Genomic DNA, 19917 nt, shown 5'->3' with positions numbered 1-19917 from the left:
GAGAAACCCTGTCTTGAAAAAAAGCAAAAAAAAAAAAGAAGAAGAAGAAGAAGAAGATTAGCGTGGGAGCCTTTAGCTTGGCGGGTTGTGCCTGTGCTCCCAGCACTTGGTAGGCTGAGGCAGGATTGCCTGGGCTGCAGAGGTCACCCTGTCTCTAAAATTCCACCAAAAAGGTAGTTTTGTTTTGTTTTGTTTCCCTCTTTTTCCAGCAAGGCCTTCTCTTTGGCCTGCTTGGCAGCCAAAGCCACCCAGCCTGGAAACCATGGACTTAGCCTGACCCCATAATTTCTCACAAGAGGCCAAGCTAGAGCCAGGACGGTGGTCACGTGGTTAACAGTGTCAGCGTGCACCCGGGGCCTCCGCTTTCCTGTGCCCATCCTTCTGCACAGGTGTACCTTCTTAACTATCCTGCTCTGCAGACACTCCTTCTTGTCAGTCAGCTAAAGTGTTGACTCATTGCTGAAGAGGCAGGGAGAGTGTGAGGGGAGCAGGAGAGGGGGCTGCACAGGAGCTGTATGCAGACGTGTGCAGAGGATACGTCCTAGAGGTGCCAAGGAAAGAGCATACCGAGATGAGAGAGTCGGGGCGGAATCAGGAGCAAGCCGTCACACAGCCCTCACATCCCACCACATGCCAGCTGGGAACTCTGAAAGGAGAGCTGGGACAGCAGCTCCTCTGCAGCTGGCTGGCCTCCGTGTATGGAGTGGAAGAACTGTGGAATAAGGGTGTGATCCAGGCCTTACGTAGGGGTTGTGGTGGGAGGGTCCTAGCGGGTAAATGGATTCCTCATTTGGACCTTTCAATTTAGGGAGTTTGAAAGTCAAATGTATATATATTCATGCTTACAGACTAAGATGTATACTGGCTAAATGTTAATTTAAATAATTGTAATTAATTTTTTTATATTTTTCCTGATTCTGTTTCCTGGCACAATTAAGGTTTAGGCATTCTGTTCTTGTACATTGTACAGTGTAGGTGAACAGCATTGCTTGTTGAAACAGCAGGAGGAAGCATTCTCTGCTGGCACACTGTGCACAGCGTCCTTAGCCTCAGGAGCGAGTGTGCTGTGCAGTAAGTGGCACCTCAGTGTAGGACACATTCATTCACTGCCAGCCACTTGGGGCCACACGTGGTTATGGTGACCAACCAGGCACAGTAAAGGCGAGAGTCATGCTGGGCACGAGCTATTACTCACACCTGCCTGTCACATGACTTCTGTACATGCAAGGCAGCTTTCCATCACACCTGTGCTAGCCCTCAGTGTCATCAGATGGGTTTGGTGCAGCAGAACATGGTCACATTAGAACCCGGTCACGTTGGTTATCCTAACACCATGGCACACACTTGGTTTTATTTTCTATTCTAATTAACTTCGTTTGTGTTAATATATTTCAGGCACCCAGCAGAGCGCAGACTTGTATCTGGAGGGGAAGGACCAGCTCGGGGGCTGGTTCCAGTCTTCCTTACTAACAAGTGTGGCTATAAGGTCAAAAGCACCTTTCAAGTAAGTGTTCACGCTGTACAAAGTGAGCCCACTTTGATGATCCTCTGAGTGCCTGCCATGTGTGCCACACACGTTTGCGACATAGGTGTGTAAGCCAGCTGTTGGCAGGCTGGAGCACTGCAGTCAGTGTGTCCAGAAGAAGAGGTGCGCTCCGTGTGCGGCTAGGCCGAGGGCACTGGAGCACTGCTCTTCCTGTCTCTGGGAGGAGAGACCCACAGAGTCAGTGTGTCCAGAAGAAGAGGTGCGCTCTGTGGGTGTGGCAAGGCCGAGGGCACTGACTTCACCTTTTATGTCAGGTACAGTTCGTAAGAAAGTTGCATGGTCTCCTTTTGTATAGTTGTGGTGGCACATCCTGCAAATCCAAGCAGTCTGGAGGCAGAGATAAGAGGGTCTCAGGATCAGGGTCAGCCTGGACCATGTGCGGACCCTGTCCCAAAAAGAACCATAAAAAGCAAATAGAATCAACGTAGGAAAAAGAAAACGGGAGAGACACAGCCAGTAGCTAATCTAACTTACAAACAACATAGCATATAGATAAAAGACACAAGAAAAATTCATATTAGCAGCAGTAAGTCTAAACAAATTTGGCTGAACAGCAGCAGCGTTAGAGGTTCTCGTTGTTGCAGTCTGTGGTGGATGTCTGTTTTTCTTGTTCTTCTCCCTCCTCTTCGCAGTGAGTCTTTGTGAGTAGGAGAGGCAGGGCTGGCTGGACCAGTCTCTCTGGTATCTAGATTGGAGATACTGTATTCTATGGAAAGAACATAAAATACCCTCTTCTCGAGGTGATAAAACCCTCTGGGCCTTTTTTAGGCCCAGTGAAAAGGTTATTCCATTTCACCTAGGCATAATTATGCCTGGCTGTACGATGTCATAGATTTTTCAGAGAGCTCTTTGGCATCTAAATTTTAAAATGTCTTTAAAAATAAAAAACATGATTTAAATAATGTGTACAGGGATACAATTCCCTCGTTTTCTGTTTAAAAGCTAAATGTTTTACTGTGTAATGTGTACGTTAAACAATTACTAGTTAAGAAATCTCAGTAATATGGGCAACATTAATTTGTTGACAAAACATCTCAAATGTCTGACTGTAATAGTCAGTTTTATAATCTGTTCCAATCTATTTAGGAACACCAAACATAGAAAATTAATGTAGGCAATGACTACATTTTTTGTTGTCTTTCTTCTTAAGGCAATTGTAACTAGAGAGCTTGAAAAGGTATCAATAGTTACATGTGCATATTTTATTTTTATTTTTTAAAATCAGAAATATTTTTTAAAAATACCAAGTTATCATCACAAGCCATTACCATTATGATGATGTAAAGAATAAAATTATATGGCCAATTGTTTTTATGTAAAGTTTATAATATGTCTGGGATATAAATTTGTTGTAGCATTTCCTTAAGGGTCTTGTCTAGGCAGTTTAAGATATCTAAAGACAGTTTTATAAAGGAACAGTACTTTCTCTTAACTTTAGTTGTATAAGCATGAACAATTGTAAAATTTGAGAATTAGTAATATCTAAAAAAGTAACAACTCCAAGCAATTGTAAACGCTGAGCTATATATAAGTTTGATTTTAGCACTTTAAAAACAGTGACTATATACTACATAGTTCAATTATCTGTGCCAAACATGTGATCTAATCACATATTTTTCTTCTATAGAAGGCCTGTAAATGTATTTTTATCATGGAATGCATATATAAATTTACAGGAAATATAAAAGCATGTATACAAGCAAATCTTAACAATTTGTCTATTGGATAATTATTAATTTTGTCTAAAAACCTTTGTTTTGTGATAGGCCAAATATCAATTAATATTTTGTAATAACTGGTTTAATTGCTCTTTGAAGAAATAGATGTCTCTTCAGGTTTTTAAGACATTCTTTCTAAAATACCTTCATGACTTTTATCATAAAATTTTTGGTAATATTACAACAGCTTGGTAATAGGATATTAAAACTTTATTTATGAGAAAAGATGAATTTATACTAATGCCCTTTTTTGTCAAAGAATTGTTGTGGGCAAAAACTAAACATTTGGTTGTAATTGATCACAATTGACCAGTGATAGAAGCTTCTTCTAGTTTCTGTAAAGCTGTTTGTCTCACTAGTTAATTCTTATCAGAGGCTTAAGTCCGGTGGTGAGTTTAAGATGAGTCTAAAGTAACTAAAAATAAGCAACTCATCTTTTCTTTCTTGATACAACTCTCTTGATGCAGCTGAGGCTTTAATAGTTAACTTACACTGAGAAGTTCTAAGTCTTAGGTTCTAGTACTGAAGTAGAAACAAATAAAATCTTTAAAACTACGAGGATGCAGAGGAAAAACAACTTCTTAAATACACAATAACTCTATATGAAATGGGCAAGCCAGATAGTAATGCTTCTATAAGTTCTATGACCTCATTGACTCTACATAAATCTCAAGTTTAAAATTATTTTGAATCACACGGGGATATAACTGTGATAATGTTGGTTTTGTCTTAAAAACTATTTTTCTGAGGTAAGGGAGAGGCAAAACCAGGAAGACTTTCCTAGCTCTGGTTGTAAAACAAAAGGAATGCCTCTCAGGCTTTACTGAAGCATCTGTGAGCTTTTGCATTAACTCAAATGTGAACTTTTCACTGAGCCTACCACCTGAATTACACCCAAAGATTACACCTCCCGTAGTGAGGTCAGATTCTAAGGGCAATTTTGCTCTTTATCCCTGTTTCCTTTTCTAGCTGACTTTAAACTTAAAACATATTTTGTAACCTTGGTGCTGTAAAAGCATTGTTTTTAACAAAAAGAAACTCTACTTGAGTGTCTCTGAACTGTTTTTAGAGCACAAACTCCTTTCTAATCTAAAATTTTGTTCGTACCACTCTTATCTAATTAAGCTTGTTCTTAAAGATGGCAGCAGGCTCATACAGGCCACAGCTGCTTTTTAACTTTCTTGTAACCATCTTAATTATAAAATAAAGGTGAGTTAATATTCTTTAGCTTGCAATCAGACTGCAAATTGCAGCCAATGGAACACTATCAATTTTAACCATACTTTCTTAATTTCTTATGTAATATTAAGCCATAACCATAACTTTAGAAAGTAAATCCCAATTTTAAACAATTTATACTCTTTGAAATCAATACTAAAACCATTACATTCATGTTACAAAGGTTTTTTTTAAGTGTCTCCCTACTTTTGAATTGCAGTTAGCAAGCCTGAGTCATTCTGAGTTAACTTCTCAGAGCATGCCAGGTCTCTGGAAAGTAAAACCATGGTGTTGACTGAGAAGCTGTGTGGCACAGTGCTTTTGCCATATTCTTTCCAAAGTAACAGGTGATATAATTTTTTGGTGGGTTATCCAACAATTTATCAAATGATTTATCAGCTCGTCTCACTAGTCTTTTTGCCAGCCACTACCTCATCAGGCTTAGAGACTTATACGTTCACCCTCGGCTCTTTGGCCTTGTAGGGTGTAAGTTTCGGCCTCCCTGGCTCCTTTGCTGCGCATCTGTCCGTTCTTCCTCATTCCCAAATTGGGTCAGAGTTGACTTCGAAGTGTCCCAAGGAAAACCAGTGCCTTTTGAGTAAGTTTACGGCTTCTCCTCTCGGCCTTTCAGTGTACTCTGCGCTTCTACCCGTTCTTACTTATTCCCTTTTGGGTCAGAGGTGACTTCGAGGCGTCAATTTCGACTTTAAGGCCAGAGGTTCTCAGACTAGGAGCATATGAAAATTTGTGTTGTTTGGTACAAAGCCCATAATTTAAAGTATAGCTATTATATGATATTAAAAGAAGTTACTAAACTAAACAGCTGTTCTGAATTCTACTGCCTGGTAAATGACCTTCAACTAAGTCGCTGCCTTTAGATTATGCTAAGTGGCTGTAAAACTCTAACTGGAGTCTTCTGTTGAGATTTCGGCCATCTTGGCTGATTCACACCACGTGTTTACCTTTAATGCCACGTGTTACCTGAGTTCCCAGCTTTAAACTAGCTTTCAGTTACCGATGTTACAACTTTTTTACCATACCCAATAACTTATAAGTCAATAATCATTCTATCTCTCACATATAACTAAAAAATCTGTCTTTCTCTGTATCCCAAGTGCTGGGATTAAAGGCATGCTGTGCCACCACTGCCTGGCCAGTTTTTTATCTATTTTCACCTGCTTCTAGAATGAGCAGAGTTCCATCTTTATGGAACTTTCATTTACATTTATTTTTCCTTTACCTCAACCCGGGCAAGGACCTGGAGGAGTGTTCTTATTTCCTGATTCCTGAGGGACTTTTACAGTCTTTCCTCAGATGTCCCGGCTCCCTGCAGCAGAAACATGTGACTTCACTCCCCTGAAGACTTTTTCCCTTTTCATAGGTACTTTTAACATATGCGCTGAATTTCTGTCCTTTCTTTGCTACAGCGTGGGGAATTCCCCACCGCTGGTGAGGCTTCTAGGCACAACTCTGACAGCCCCATGGATATTAAGATTACTCACCATAACTGGTGATCCTTTACCAGCGAGTCTGCAGAACTCTATGCGAGATCCTAGCCTTGTCTGAGAAATAAGAAAAGAGAGAGGAAAGAAAGAAAGAAGGAAAAAGTTTTACCTGCTGGAGTCCCTGTTCGGGTGCCACCTGCCGCAAGCCAGCCGATCTGGGCCTCCCTCAACCCGCGGGAGAAACGGGGGTCCTAGTCAGGTCGACAAGGCATAGGCGAAGAAATGGTGGCAGAGACGACACATGAAGTACAGGATCTCAATGTATTTCTTAAAAATGACATCAGACTTTTACAGTCATTGCAAAAGAGAGATGGTAAATCTGGCAGCTCAACAGTTGAGGTACCTCTGAGGCTATCTGAAACATACTGAGTCTAAAGCAGCAGCTATCTCCTCTGAACTGGTGCTGCATCCCCCGGGCCCAAGTGCTCTGGGCCCGGGGGACTGCGGATTGCATGAATCTGAGTCCTAGCCCATCTGAGTTCTAGTCTTAGTCTGAGCGCCAGTGCAAGTGCAGCGCGAGTCCCAGTAAGTCCTTCTTCGAGTCCTAGTCCTCGTATACAAAGTGAAAAGCAGGCTTAAGTAGCATCAAGGTCAGTGGGATTTGGTCCTCAGGCGTGAAGAGGAGTGGAGCCCTCCCTGTTGAGGCATTTTGGTATTCCTAGGCTAATTCTCTGATTCTGCTGGAGGCAAGGAGTGGGAGGTTCCGACCTGACCTAACACTTCTAGCTAATGTCCTTGAGTGGAAGCCCTTACTCTCTAGTAAGTAAAACATTTCTAACTATTGTAAACTATCTACTGTCCTAAGGAATGTACTCGACCTCTGTTGCTAGCTCTGGGGAGGCAGATACTTTGAGAGAAATTGTAAGCTATGGACAGCTTGGTATTAAACTAGGATAGTTGGAAACATTGTGTTGACCAGGGAATAATGCCCACTCTTAACCATTAACGAATCATTTCTTGGGGTACCTTTATGCCTAATTATGAGGGCGTGTTGATGATTGGAGAGACTAATCTGGAACACATCTGAGTTAGGGGATACCAGCGACTGTCTGAAATCCAGGAGGCACAAAACTCCTTTTGGAATCTTATTGCCTCTTATCCTTTATCAGGATTTTATCCCCGATATTTTGGATGTGACTGGAGTAGGCGAGTGTGCGTGGCAGTGTGTGGTGCCTGTGTAGAGATCCAGCAGGAGTGCAGGGAAGGACAGGGTCTCCTGCTGTGGGGACCCACAGTGACTGAGGGACTGAAACCCTGCTGGGGTTGAGGACAGGCACCAGCTATGGGAAGACTGTTACCCGGTAGCCTGAGGGTTTGTTCTGCTGCAGTCGGCTCCCACCCCAGAGTGTTCACTGCCCATTTCTGTATCACTTTCAAAAGCCAACCGTGGTAGAAAGTGCTTTTTCCCCGCTGGACAGTGGTGGCGCACACACTTTTAATCCCAGCACTTGGGAGGCAGAGGCAGGTGGATTTCTGAATTCGAGGCTAGCCTGGTCTACAGAGTGAGTACCAGGACAGCCAAGGCTACACAAAGAAACCCTGTCTCGAAAAAACAAAAACAAACAAAAAAATAAAGTGATTTTTTCCCTAAGTTGTTTTTCTGAAGTTAGTTTTAAGAAGGTGGTCTGCGCTGCTCTTTATTTTGTTGGTTTGGGAAATGCTCTGTTGTATAGAAAATAGAACACTGCTTTGCTGTGTTTAAGCCAAGGACTCTGCTTAACACCCTGATACATGAATGCTGAGAAATAAAAAGTGTTCACCCATTGTCTGTCAAGACATCCCCCATGATTAAAATGGCCTCTCACACTGGTCCTCATCTTTCTTAGGACAGTGATGGTTCATGGATTTACGCTTGGAGAAAAAGGAGAAAAGATGTCCAAGTCTCTCGGCAATGTCATTAATCCCGACACTATCATCAGTGGAGGAGAAGTAGGTGTCTGACTCCCTCCTTTTCACTTTGTTGTCAGGTTCTTAAATTGGCAGCTAAGTCTTTAGTAGTTACCTCAGTGGATAAGCACAGATTACCAAGGTTAGGACTGTCTCTGACGGGATATGCTAGGCATAGCGGCATAGCTGCGTGGGAGGCAGAGGCGTAAGGGCTGCTTGAGCCCAGGAGTCGAGGGCCAAGAAGAGTGGATGGGTTACAGTAATGTTTTAAACATAAACTTGTGTGTGTACATATGTGTGGAGGCCTCAAGGTGTCCGGTTTTATTATGTGAAACTACAGATTTATAATTAAATGGAAACAGGAGAAAAAGATGAGATTATAAACTGAATGTATATAATTGTATTCTTAGGACATACACACTTTAAATTCAGAATGGCCATCAGCTCTGGGGTGACTGGAAATTGGGGGCAGGTTGGACATGCTTCACAAGAGGTCGTCCATAATGTGTGTTACCTTGCCCTGTGGCTTTCACATCTTAGTCACCGGGACAAGCCTGGGTTCTCCCACCTGTCTCAGACAGGATTGTCTTGCTAGCCTTCATGTTTTCAGATAGAGTCTACTTTGTATGGGTGTTTCAGTGTTGTGCTCATACAGCCTGCGTTCACAGACTCCAGTTTCTGAAGGGGAACTTTAGGGAAAGCCTTTGTTCCTCTAATTGAAATAAATCAAAAGCTATTCTATTCACATGTTGTTTTTCAATGAAAAGGACCGCAGCAAAGAGCCTCCTTATGGAGCTGACATCCTACGCTGGTGGATAGCGGAATCCAACGTCTTCACGGAGGTGACCATTGGCCCTTCTGTACTCTGTGCTGCCAGAGACGACATCAGCAAGGTCAGACCTGCTCAGTGACGCTCATGAGACATGCATGAAAATGAGCTACATGTGGTTATCTTTAACTGCCCGGGTTAAGCTGTTTAAAAGCCGGATGGTAGTGCACGCCTTTAATCCCAGCCTCTGGGAGGCAGAGGCAGGCAGATTTCTGAGTTTGAGGACAGCCTGGTCTACAAAGAGAGTTCCAGGACAGCCAGGGCTACACAGAGAAACCCTGTCTTGAAAAACAAAACAAACAAACAAAAAGAATTGTAATGGTTTTATATTTATTAAGGTATAGACTATACCGTAAGCTGATATAATATCATACTTTACATATATTTTCCATGTGCTCAGTGACTTTGCAAGCTAGATTCATTTACTTTTCTTTTCATATGTGAATCAGATGAAATAGCATATAGCCCTCGATGTGTGAATAAACACATAAGCAGAGCAGGCTAGGGAAAACCCCAGGCAGTGGTTGTTTCTTTATAAAACTGGGATTAGCATGAGAGGTTCTATGTGCCTTTGCAGTTTTATTTAGGAATAATAGGATTCTAAAATCTTACTAAGAAAAATAACAGAACTTAGAAAAAAATAATGGTTATAAAGTGACTGGTAACGTGGAGAAGCCTTGTGACTTGTCGTTAACTGTGTGCTCTCACCCTGAACAGCTCAGGAACACACTCCGCTTTCTCTTGGGAAATTTGACCGGTTTTAACCCAGAGACAGACTCTGTCCCTGTGAAGGATATGTACGTCATAGACCAGTATATGCTGCATTTAATTCAGGATTTTGCGACAAAGGTCAGTGCGCAGTAGCGGGCTTTGGCGAGGAGTATCATCAGCACTTTCCCATCACTTCCAGTGAACAGACCTCGCTCACCAGAAATCATCCCTGCTGTTTCCCAGACACTACATCACTGCGTTCCAGTTTTCCATGACCATGGCATGAAGTATTTTCACATCTTTGCTGGATTCTTGCTTTTCTTCAACATTTAATGTGTGTGTGTGTGCATATACATGCACATGTGCATATGTGCACACCCACCCGAATTCCTATGTGGAGGTACTCATGGGCCTTGGTTCTCTCCTTCCACCCTGTGAGCCCCAGAGATCTAACTTAGGTTGTCGGGCTTCAGAGCAGGCACACTTACCTTCTGAGCCATTCCATTATCTCTCCCGCCACGGGAACAAGCTTCGCCTCACAGCGGGCTCCTCTCAAGATTACTGTTCCTTCAACAAGGAGGAGAACTGCACTGGTTGGCAGGTGTGCCCCTTAGAGCATGGGCGACTCCTGAGCCCTCGCTGGTCTGTACTGTGTGTGGTGAGGTTTCATGGCTTTGTGCCTCTCGGGCTCCTTGCAGGCATCTGATCCTGTCATACATTGCCTGGCTTCAGTGTCTGGAGCCTCCATGTCTCTGTAAATCTTGTGGGTTTGTGCCTGGGAAACCAGCACCATGAAAAAGCCACACTGCCAAGGTGTCCTGTCAATTCAAGGTGCGCATTCCTAAACTGCAGCCTTCTGTGGCTGGGCTGTGATCTCGAGCGCCTTTCTTACTGACCCTGTTCAGTGGCTGGGCTGTGATCCTGGGCGCCTTTCTTACTGACCCTGTTCAGTGGCTGGGCTGTGATCCCGGGCGCCTTTCTTACTGACCCTGTTCAGTGGCTGGGCTGTGATCTCGGGCGCCTTTCTTACTGACCCTGCTTCCCTTTATGGCCTCTGATCTAACAGTTCCAGCTGCTGCTCTGTCTGTATCGTGGAGCTTGCTCAGTGTCTCTCCTCGCCAACTGCACATCCGTATACCTTGCGCTCTGTCGTGGGGTGGTTGAGAGCAGCAAACAGTAACCATGCACAGCATAGCGCAGCACAGATGCTACACTGTCTGGAAGTTTCCTCTGGCAGACAACTCACTTCATTACTTTTTAGTTTAGCCTCATTCATTACCAGGATGGGCTGGAGAGATGACTCAGCAGTTAAGGGCACTGGCTGCTTTTCCAGAGAACCTGAGTTTGATTCCCAACACCCACATGTTAGTTCATAACCATCTGTAGCTCCATTTCCAGGGATCCCACTCCTTTTTTTGGCTTCTGTAGCCGCCAGGCACACAAGTGGTACACAGACATACACGCTGGCAAAACACCAATATAGAAAATAAAATGAGTTTGAAAAAGTTGCTAAGACAAAGCAATGTGCAGCTGGGTTCTCTGCCAGAATAGGGCATGAGTGACTTCTAGCCAGTGTCTAGTCACTAGAGAAGGTCAGGTGTGGCCTGAGCTTGGGACTCTAGTGTTGGGTAGTTGAAGACAGCAGCCAGAGGGGCATACTTGAGGTCCAGACCAGGGAGAAACCCTATTTAAAAAGCAAGGTACATGGTTCCTGGCTCGGCTTGACCTCACACACATGTGCACCTACACATACACACATGAACATGTGTTCGTACACAAAACAGGCTGTTAAACATGGACCCTTCTTTCCTTGGAACATGCTCTGCTGTTGTTCCCAGAGTAGAGGAGAGACTGTTGTGAGCAGTTGTGCCTCTACAACGATGTTCTCTAACGTCCGTGCACACTTGCTCTCTAACATCCATGCATACTTGCCCTCTGTCTTTGGAACATGTTTTCTTTTTTCATGAATGTGTATGTGCTTGTGCAAGTGTGTGTGCGTTGACATGCATGTCCGGCAGCACAAGGCTGACACCTCTTCCACCTTGTCCTGTGAGTCAAGGCAGGTATGATGGCTCATGGCGTGATGGTGCTTGCTGCCTGATGACCTGAGCTGAGTCCCAAGGACTCACACAGTGAAAGGAGAACCAACTACTGACTGTCCTTTGACCTCCGCATGTGCTCTGTGGCACATGCCTTCTCCCTGTGTCCCAAATAAATGTAATAGCAAATTTGTAAAAGTAACAAGAAAGGTGAACCAATAAAGAGTCCTCAGGGTCTCCAGGGAAAGTTTATTAAAGGACAAGACAACCCAGAGCTGCTCCCCGGGATGGCCTTTGCAGCCAGTCTGCTTCAGAGACCCCGGCTCTGCATTGAGCTGTCTGCCCAAGACTTAATGCGAGTTCTGGGGGGTCCACCCTGGTTCTCGTGCCTGTGCAGCAAGCGTGGCATTGAACCACCTCTGAGATGCTGGTGAGAGGAGCCTGCTTTGCCCATGATGTAACGCTGTGCTCATGGCTCGCTGCAGCCTTCATGTTTTCTGTCTTTGCTCTCTAGATTACTGACTCATACAAACAGTATGACTTTGGAAAAGTCGTCAGGCTGTTGAAAGCATTCTACACCAGAGAACTGTCCAGTTTTTACTTCAGCATAGTCAAGGATAGGTAAGTGTGACTGCACCCAGTCCTCAACAGGGATGCGTAAGTGTCTGTCAGCAGGGTCCAGGATGCAGTGGCCTCAGTGAGCAGCTGGGCAGAATTATAGCTGGGATCTAGAGTCAAGCCTGGATGTCAGTTATGCCTGCCATTCACTGGCTTTGTATTTGGGGTGACTCAAGGTAATCTCAGTTTGTCTGCAAAAGGAAGAGAATGGCTGGGCGGTGGTGGCGCATGCCTTTAATCCCAGCACTTGGGAGGCAGAGGCAGGCGGGTTTCTGAGTTCGAGGCCAGCCTGGTCTACAGAGTGAGTTCCAGGACAGCCAGGGCTACACAGAGAAACCCTGTCTCGGAAAACCAAAAAAAAAAAAAAAAAAAAAAAAAAAAAAAAAAAAAAAAGGAAGAGAATGATACCCATCCTTCTAATCCCAGCACTTGTGAGGCAGAGGCAGGGGGATCTCTTAAGTTTAAAACCAGGCAAGTCTACAACGAGTTCTGTGCTAGGCTGGCTAAGGCTGCATAGTGAGACCCTGTATCAAAACATACAGCCACTCATGTGCATGATGGCTCTTTCCAGTGAGCTGTAACTGCTATAGATGACCACCATGCTGCCCCGAGAGCACACCGGGACGAGCCGGGCAGATCTGTAATGACACTGGCTTTCACAGTGTACCCATAGCACCAGTGGGAGTGGTAGTCACTCAGATGTAGTCAGTTACCTTAATGTGTGCAAACTCAGTCATCTGGACTGTCATCCACCTGAAACATCCACAGTGGGCAAAATATGAGAAACTAGATTCATCCTGAGAGAGTAAAATAGGATAGACGATACGATGTCTACAGGCAGCATAGAAGGCCAGAGCAATGTGTCAGGTGCTGAGCAAGCTCTGCTTTCAGGCTCTACTGTGAAAGTGACAAGGATCCCAAGCGTCGCTCCTGTCAGACAGCATTGGCAGAAATTTTGGATGTGTTGGTCCGTGCTTTTGCCCCCATTCTTCCTCACTTGGCGGAAGAGGTGTTCCAGCACATTCCCTATGTTAAAGGTAAGAAGTGTTCTCTACATGAAAAGGATCGTGCAGGGAGTTGACTGTGGCCTTACAAGCTTCACACAGGTACACTGGCAGTGTCTCTGTGATGAGGGCACTCGGTACAGTCTGCTCTGTCCCTTCACACAGAGTGAGGGCCGCTCTTGACAATATTGAGAAATCACTTTTGCTTAAATGTGCTTATAAGGGCCTTCAGAAATGGCTCATGAGTTAAGAATACTGGCTGCTCTTCCAGAGGACTCAGGTTCAATTCTGAGTACCCACATAGCAAATCATGCCTGTCTGTAACTCCAGTTCTAAGGGATCCTACACAGACATCTCTGCAGACAAAACTCTAATGAACATAAAATAAAAATTAATTGAAAAAAAATCTTTGGGCTGGAGAGATGGCTCAGCAGTTAAGATCACTGACTGCTCTTCCAGAGGTCCTGAGTTCAATTCCCAGCAACCACATGGTGGCTCACAACCATCTGTAATGGGATCTAATGCCCTCTTCTGGAGTGTCTGAAGAGAGTGACAGTATACTCACATACATAAAATAAATAAATCTTTAAATGTGTTAATAATGTGTCAAAATGTATCTTAAGCTTTATTTAAATAAAATACAGTGCTTTAGACTGAATGCTTTTATGTTAGTTTTTTTCTCTCCTGCATTTTATTTTCATAGAAAACTGAAACTTTTGAGGGTAGTGGGTGGAAGGTCATTTGTAAGCCTCAGGCATGGGGACTGTTGTGTCCCCATGGAACACATCTCATGCTCATCCTTCTGCTTCGCTCTGAGATTTTTACGTTTGTGTGTTTATAATGTGTAAGGGACAGGAAGCCTTGACTTGTGGCTCCTGAGACCATCAGACTGGCTCACTGAACTTCACATCCTAGATGACAACCCTGCCTCTCCAAAGTGGTTGGTTAGAGCTTATACGCTGTCTAAACTGTATGTAACTCAGTCCCCACTTATTCTTTAAGAACCCAAGAGTGTTTTTCGCACTGGCTGGATTAATACAAGCTCTATTTGGAAGAAGCCAGGACTGGAGGAGGCAGTGGAGAGTGCATGTGCCATGCGGGATTCCTTTCTTGGCAGCATCCCTGGCAAAAATGCTGCCGAGTATGAGGTCATCATAGTGATCGAGCCAGGACTACTGTTTGAGATCATGGAGGTATGTGTAGTAGGTGGAGTCATGTGTATTGGGTGGGGTCATGTGTAGTGAGTAGAGGCATATGTAGTGCGTGGAGGTTGTGTGTAGTGGGTGGAGGTTGTGTGTAGTGGGTGGAGGCATGTGTAGTGAGTAGAGGCATATGTAGTGCGTGGAGGTTGTGTGTAGTGGGTGGAGGCATGTGTACTGGGTGGAGGCATGTGTGGTGGGTGGAGGCATGTGTGGTAGGTGGGGCATGTGTAGTGGGTGGAGGCATGTGTGGTGGGTGGAGGCATGTGTGGTAGGTGGGGCATGTGTAGTGGGTGGAGGCATGTGTGGTGGGTGGAGGCGTGTGTAGTAGGTGGAGGCATGTGTAGTGGGTGGGGCATGTGTAGTGGGTGGGGCATGTTTAGGTCAGTGCAGATGTGTGAGACTACATAAAAAAACCAAAAGTTTTATTTACTGATTTTAAAATTTTTGTTCATCTGGATCATATTCCAAAAATGAGTTCTCTTTCATTTTATGAGAACCAGAGACAGAAAATCAACATATTACCTAAAATTTTCATATTTTAGTTCTGTACACACACATACTTAAGTTTTATTAGTTTCATTTTGGGGCTGGAGATATGGGTCAGCAGTTAAAGAACTTGCTAATCTAGTGTACCTAGGGGATAGTTTAGGGGTTTAACACCCTCTTCTGGCCTCTTGCAGCCCTGGGACTACAATGTAGTACATATCCATACACACAGCAAACATTCATGCTCATAAAATACTTAAATCTGTAAAAATAAACCTTCTCATTTTGGTTGGTAGACCCAATTTAAACATTTAAAGATCTGAGACTTGAAGAGGCTAGAGTACACAGTGGTGGTGGTGGTAAGGTAAGGGCAGACACTGGCCTTTGTGGTATTTAAGAGTTGTAAGCTGTTGGTAGACACTGAGGACCTGCTGCAAAGCTGCACAGCCTAGTTCAGGTTTCCTGCCACATTTACAATCGGGCTTCCACCTCAGTTAACTTCATCTAGAAACGCATGTCCAGAGGTTTGTTTCCTAGGTGACTCAACATCTTACCAAGTTGACAACTAGTATTAACTGGCACCACCGTATGTGACTTCCTTAGGAATTCTAACTAGATGACAGATGGGAGACTTGTTACTACCTATGACTAAGAGAGTGAAGTTGTTGAAACCAAATCAATCTTAGTCTCATAATTTTTTTGAAGGAATATTTATATAAATTCACAAACTTATCTTAAAAATCAAAATTATGATGGGAAAAATCTCAAAGGGCTTATCAGATAGCCTGGCTCACTGTACACTGTGGAAAAGTTGTACTACCGATTGCCACCAGTACACTCACTAGAAGCAGGTCTTTATTTAACAGTATCTTAACCCTAATAGAGGAGTCATGATAGCAGAGGTGGCTCTAAAAGTTGGCAGTTTTAGCTTAACAGACAAGGGTAACCCATTTCTTATTGCAAAATAATTATTATAAACACCATGTAGACTGGGGTTTGGGGAGAACGTAGTTTTTAAAGTGAAGCAATATGTATACTCCAGTCAACAACTAAAATTGACAATCAGTTTTTCATTGGAACAGATGCTCCAAGCTGAGGAGACCTCTAGCACATCTCAGCTGAATGAGCTGATGATGGCCTCCCAGACAACATTGCTGGCTCAGGAGCCACGGGAAAGAACTGCAGATGACATTGAGCTTACAGGGACATTCGTCATCAATCTAGAAGGTGAGCAGAGTGAGCGGGGACTGAATAGCTGATGTCACCCCCAGCTTTCCATGGGACTGGGTTACCTTAAGGCTTTCAGAGCCAGCTCTCAGGGCTCTAGGAAGGGAAACTGAGACATAGTGCCTAATACTGCCCAGCCCCACCAATCCTTCCTATGTAAATTCTAAAATTTCCTTTTCTGCATATTCTAATTAAAATACCATCAGCCATTCTTATAAAGGGTTGGGTAGACTTTTTATCACAGGATTTCTGTGTACCGTTCACAGAGCTGTCACCTTGATTCATCTTCATTAAGAGGAATAGTGGAGAAAGTTGTGGTTCTTTCTGTATAACTCAAGTTTTGAGTAGTGGCATTGCCACTGTCTCTAGAACTTGGCTTTTTGAAATCCTGAGTTGGGCATGGTGGCACACACCTTTAGTTCCAGCACTGAGGAGACAGACAGATCTCTGTGAGGGCAAGGCTACATAGAAGAGACTCTGTCTTTAAAAAAAACCCAAGTCAACTGTGTAGCAGGGTCCAGAATGACAGAGCCAGCTCTAAGCGTGGCACAGAAGCGGTTGGCCTGAGTCGTCCGCTCTTCAGTAGTCGACCTGTATGATCTTGTTTTAGTGAGTTTGTTACAGGACAAAACCTGGCCCATGTTAGAAACGTGGGAGAGAGGAAAACCTTGGGAAGGAGAGTCCCCTGAACCACTGAGGACTGGTGGTGCAAGCTCAGTGACTGGACATGCTGTGTGTGTTCTTTCAAGGTGGTGACATTCGTGAGGAGTCTTCATATAAAGTCATTGTTGTACCAACTGCCCGAGAAAAGTGCCCTCGATGTTGGAAGCATACCGCTGAGACTGCAGATGCTCTCTGTCCTCGGTGTGCAGAAGTCATTGGTGCAAAGTAGCAATCTGATGTCACCAGCTCTGAACAAGACGCTCCCCACAGTACTGACTGGCTGAGGAAATGAACTGTTAGGAAATTCTCTATAAAGAAATAACTCTAGAAAGAGATGCAAGGCTGCTTAGGTAGGGAGTAGAGGGTAACAGATGGGGTAAGAATCAGAACATTAAAAGAGTATTTCTTGTAACTACAGAAAGAATTATGTATATGTATATAAATACACATGGAAATATATATGCAGATATACCTGTATACAGGGCAGACACACACACACACATACAGACCTTTTCAGAGACACTGAATATGGTTACTTTCAATGTGGCAGAATGTTTTATATTTTATTAAAACTTTTTTGACTCAGTATTTAAGTTCTATGATGTCTGAAAATAAAGGCATTCTGGAAAACTCCCAGCTGATGATGGTGTAGAAGCTGTGGATAATGAAGTGTGCGATTTTGCAGGGAGTGGCAGAGTCGTGTGGCAGAGTCGTGTGCCCCTACAAGGTGAAGGGGGTCATTTCCTTCTGCCCACTAGCAAACATCAAGTTTCTAAAGCAGCAGATTTTGGGTGTACTGCAAAGGACATCACCAAATTGTTATTCAAGAGGAGAAATCTCTTTGCTCTTACGTGTATGAACACTGAGGACATAACATGAAGCGTTAATTTATTTCACTAATATACATATGTTCACAATAATGAATAGACAGAAAATAACAGTATATACAGAATTCACTACTTACAATACATTGAGAGTAGATAAATAGAGCATTTTTTAAGCAATCCAATACTGGATTGATCCTCCAAGAATGTCTAATCTACTAAGTAGAATCTAGCCGCCCAGCAACCTGTCCCCACAAGGTGCAAGGGCTTTCTCTGTTGCTAGTGTGCACTGTAAGATACTGTTTCTTAATGAAATGGATTATAGCAACTTCTAAGTGAATGCTATAATCAATGTAAGCTTATTTTTTTACTAAGTCTTAGTTTTCCATGATTTTAAATCACAAGTAATTATATTTTAAGAAGCTATTTAAATGTAGCAGGTGTTACACTGGCCTTAGATGAACTTTTCTAACAGGTAAATCTTTGCAAAAGTGTGAAGCATTGGGAAGCCTGGTGCTGTGTACTGCTGACTCGACATTTATCCTGGCCCCTCCACTTCTACATCTAACATTGTCTGGAACAGAGAAGTTAGGATGATTTAAATACCTTCATTAATAAGGTAAACATACGTAATCGTGAGAAGAGAGGGGGAGTGTGTAGGGAAATACTAAGGTGCGTGCCACGCCCTTGTTGCAGGACACTGACCTTGTGTTAGAACCTAATTCCTTTATTTGTGACACTTTGTTGTTACAGAATGGATACATAAATGTTAATTTTCCTTTCTTACCAGAATTATTTTAAAAGCCCTTAGTGAAGCAGTAGACTATGTTACTGCTTTTGTTAAACAAACTTAGGATTTAGTTTTAAAATTCTATGCATTTTATAAATTTTTTGGATGATAAATCTAAAGACTTAATAATCAGTGTTCTGGTTCTCTTATGTGACTTACCAGAGTAAATTTAACCAGTTTTATTCCCCAAAAAATACAAGCCACCCCTCCCCCCCAAAAGACATAATGGATTAGAGTAAAAAGACCATGTCATTGGCAATTAGCAGTGATTGCAACACAAGGCTTTCCTGGCAAGCTGCCCACATCCTACACCTTCCAGAATGCTGCAGAAGGTCCTGAGAAGTGGACCTCCTCAGAACTGTGTCAGGGATGGTATGAATGTCAATCAAGCTGTGACGGCAGGATTCCAGCACAGGCCGGCTGCTCCTCATAACCACCTGAGCAACATCTGAAACATTTTTCTCTAAAGATTTGAAATCTGACAGAAGAATTAGTTTTAGCCAGTCACAATCTTATTTAGATCTAACTTTTTAATGAAAAACAATTCATATTCGTGTGTGCCTGGATACCACTTTGTAGTGGAGTCCCTGAAGAGTATTTTCAACCTTCTAATGGAGTTGGCTTCTTCCCTTGATTAGAATGAGCCCAGTACACATGGTACTGTGAACAATCATGACTATGGCAGACAGCAATAATTGCACTCTGTGGCTACGTTCCAGAGACACTTGAACTGCAGCCACGGCTTGCTGGCCTGCAGAGCACAGTGCACTGCTGACAGGAGGACTAGGTGGGTCTCCTCACTCTTGGTCAGCTCTTGGACTGCTCTAAGCACTACAGGGTCCAACACTAGCTGAGGCTCACCCTCTCCACCCAGCTGAGGTAGGTTTGCTAAGGCTGTGACAGCACAAAGTGCCCTGTCCTGCTCCTAGGAAAGGCAACATGACCAAGTCCCAGAAACAGACATTTTTGAATACTTGGAAGAAAAATAAAGTTGGATTTTAAATATTTTAGTTTCTTTGCTTTGTTCTTTTTTTTTTTTTTACATGTCTTACAAGATAAATACATTTTTACAATTACCTGATGTGGATACAATTTTGGAACTTGACAAAATAGAGTAAATCTTAATTTACATAATAATTGATCTTGCTGCTTTGTTCACATCTCTGATTCCTAAGTCTGGCAAGTATAGCAGACTTGAGGTCCTTCCCTCAGGTTCCTCTGTGATCTCAAGCCATTTCTCCGCTGACAGCAGCAGCACCCTGGACAGGAAGTGGTCAACACCCAGAGCTCCCTGCCAGGTGGCATCCCAGTACATGACCAACCATGAGGACATCTCTGCGTGTTTTGAAGGGACATAGGCCTTATCGCTAGCGTGCTCATGGAAGCAGTGTGAACATACTTAATCCCCACAGGAATCATCTGGATAGGAACTAGACTATTACAGTAAGAACAAAATGTGCAAATTATAACCAGTAACAATATCAAAGGTCAACAATAAAGCTGCTTATCTGAATGAAAAAATAAAGAGTAAAGCATCTGCATTAGTCACAGGATGGTTAATGTGTGTATAGTTTATCTTCAGTCTTTGCTGAAGATGTGGAATTTAGCCAGGATTGCACTTTTTAAAGTAATATATTTATTTATTATACA

General features: G+C 43.3%; 2 protein-coding genes across 4 annotated transcripts in view; one reads left to right on the top strand and one right to left on the bottom strand.

Annotated features, from left to right (window-relative positions):
• Iars2 (isoleucyl-tRNA synthetase 2, mitochondrial) overlaps positions 1-17289 on the top strand; it is a 45032-nt gene extending 27743 nt beyond the window's left edge. Inside the window, exons 15-23 of the mRNA XM_031337886.1 lie at positions 1396-1504; positions 7814-7916; positions 8642-8767; positions 9421-9552; positions 11968-12074; positions 12963-13108; positions 14078-14268; positions 15846-15990; positions 16740-17289. Of these exons, the coding sequence (XP_031193746.1) occupies positions 1396-1504; positions 7814-7916; positions 8642-8767; positions 9421-9552; positions 11968-12074; positions 12963-13108; positions 14078-14268; positions 15846-15990; positions 16740-16882 (1202 nt within the window). The 3' untranslated portion in view covers positions 16883-17289. The remainder of the gene's footprint in view (positions 1-1395; positions 1505-7813; positions 7917-8641; positions 8768-9420; positions 9553-11967; positions 12075-12962; positions 13109-14077; positions 14269-15845; positions 15991-16739) is intronic.
• Rab3gap2 (RAB3 GTPase activating non-catalytic protein subunit 2) overlaps positions 17196-19917 on the bottom strand; it is a 79491-nt gene continuing 76769 nt past the window's right edge. Inside the window, exon 35 of one of the 3 annotated variants that reach the window (XM_031337855.1) lies at positions 17196-19917. This exon is cut by the window's right edge and continues 236 nt beyond it. The gene's annotated coding sequence lies outside the window, so the exon portion shown is untranslated. The other 2 variants (XM_031337864.1, XM_031337872.1) reach the window with 2 other exon arrangements.

The sequence above is a fragment of the Mastomys coucha genome, unplaced genomic scaffold (assembly GCF_008632895.1).
Source record: "Mastomys coucha isolate ucsf_1 unplaced genomic scaffold, UCSF_Mcou_1 pScaffold1, whole genome shotgun sequence".
Lineage (NCBI taxonomy): Eukaryota > Metazoa > Chordata > Mammalia > Rodentia > Muridae > Mastomys > Mastomys coucha.
Note: the sequence above shows the minus strand (reverse complement) of the source record. Positions and strands in the feature narration are given on the sequence as shown.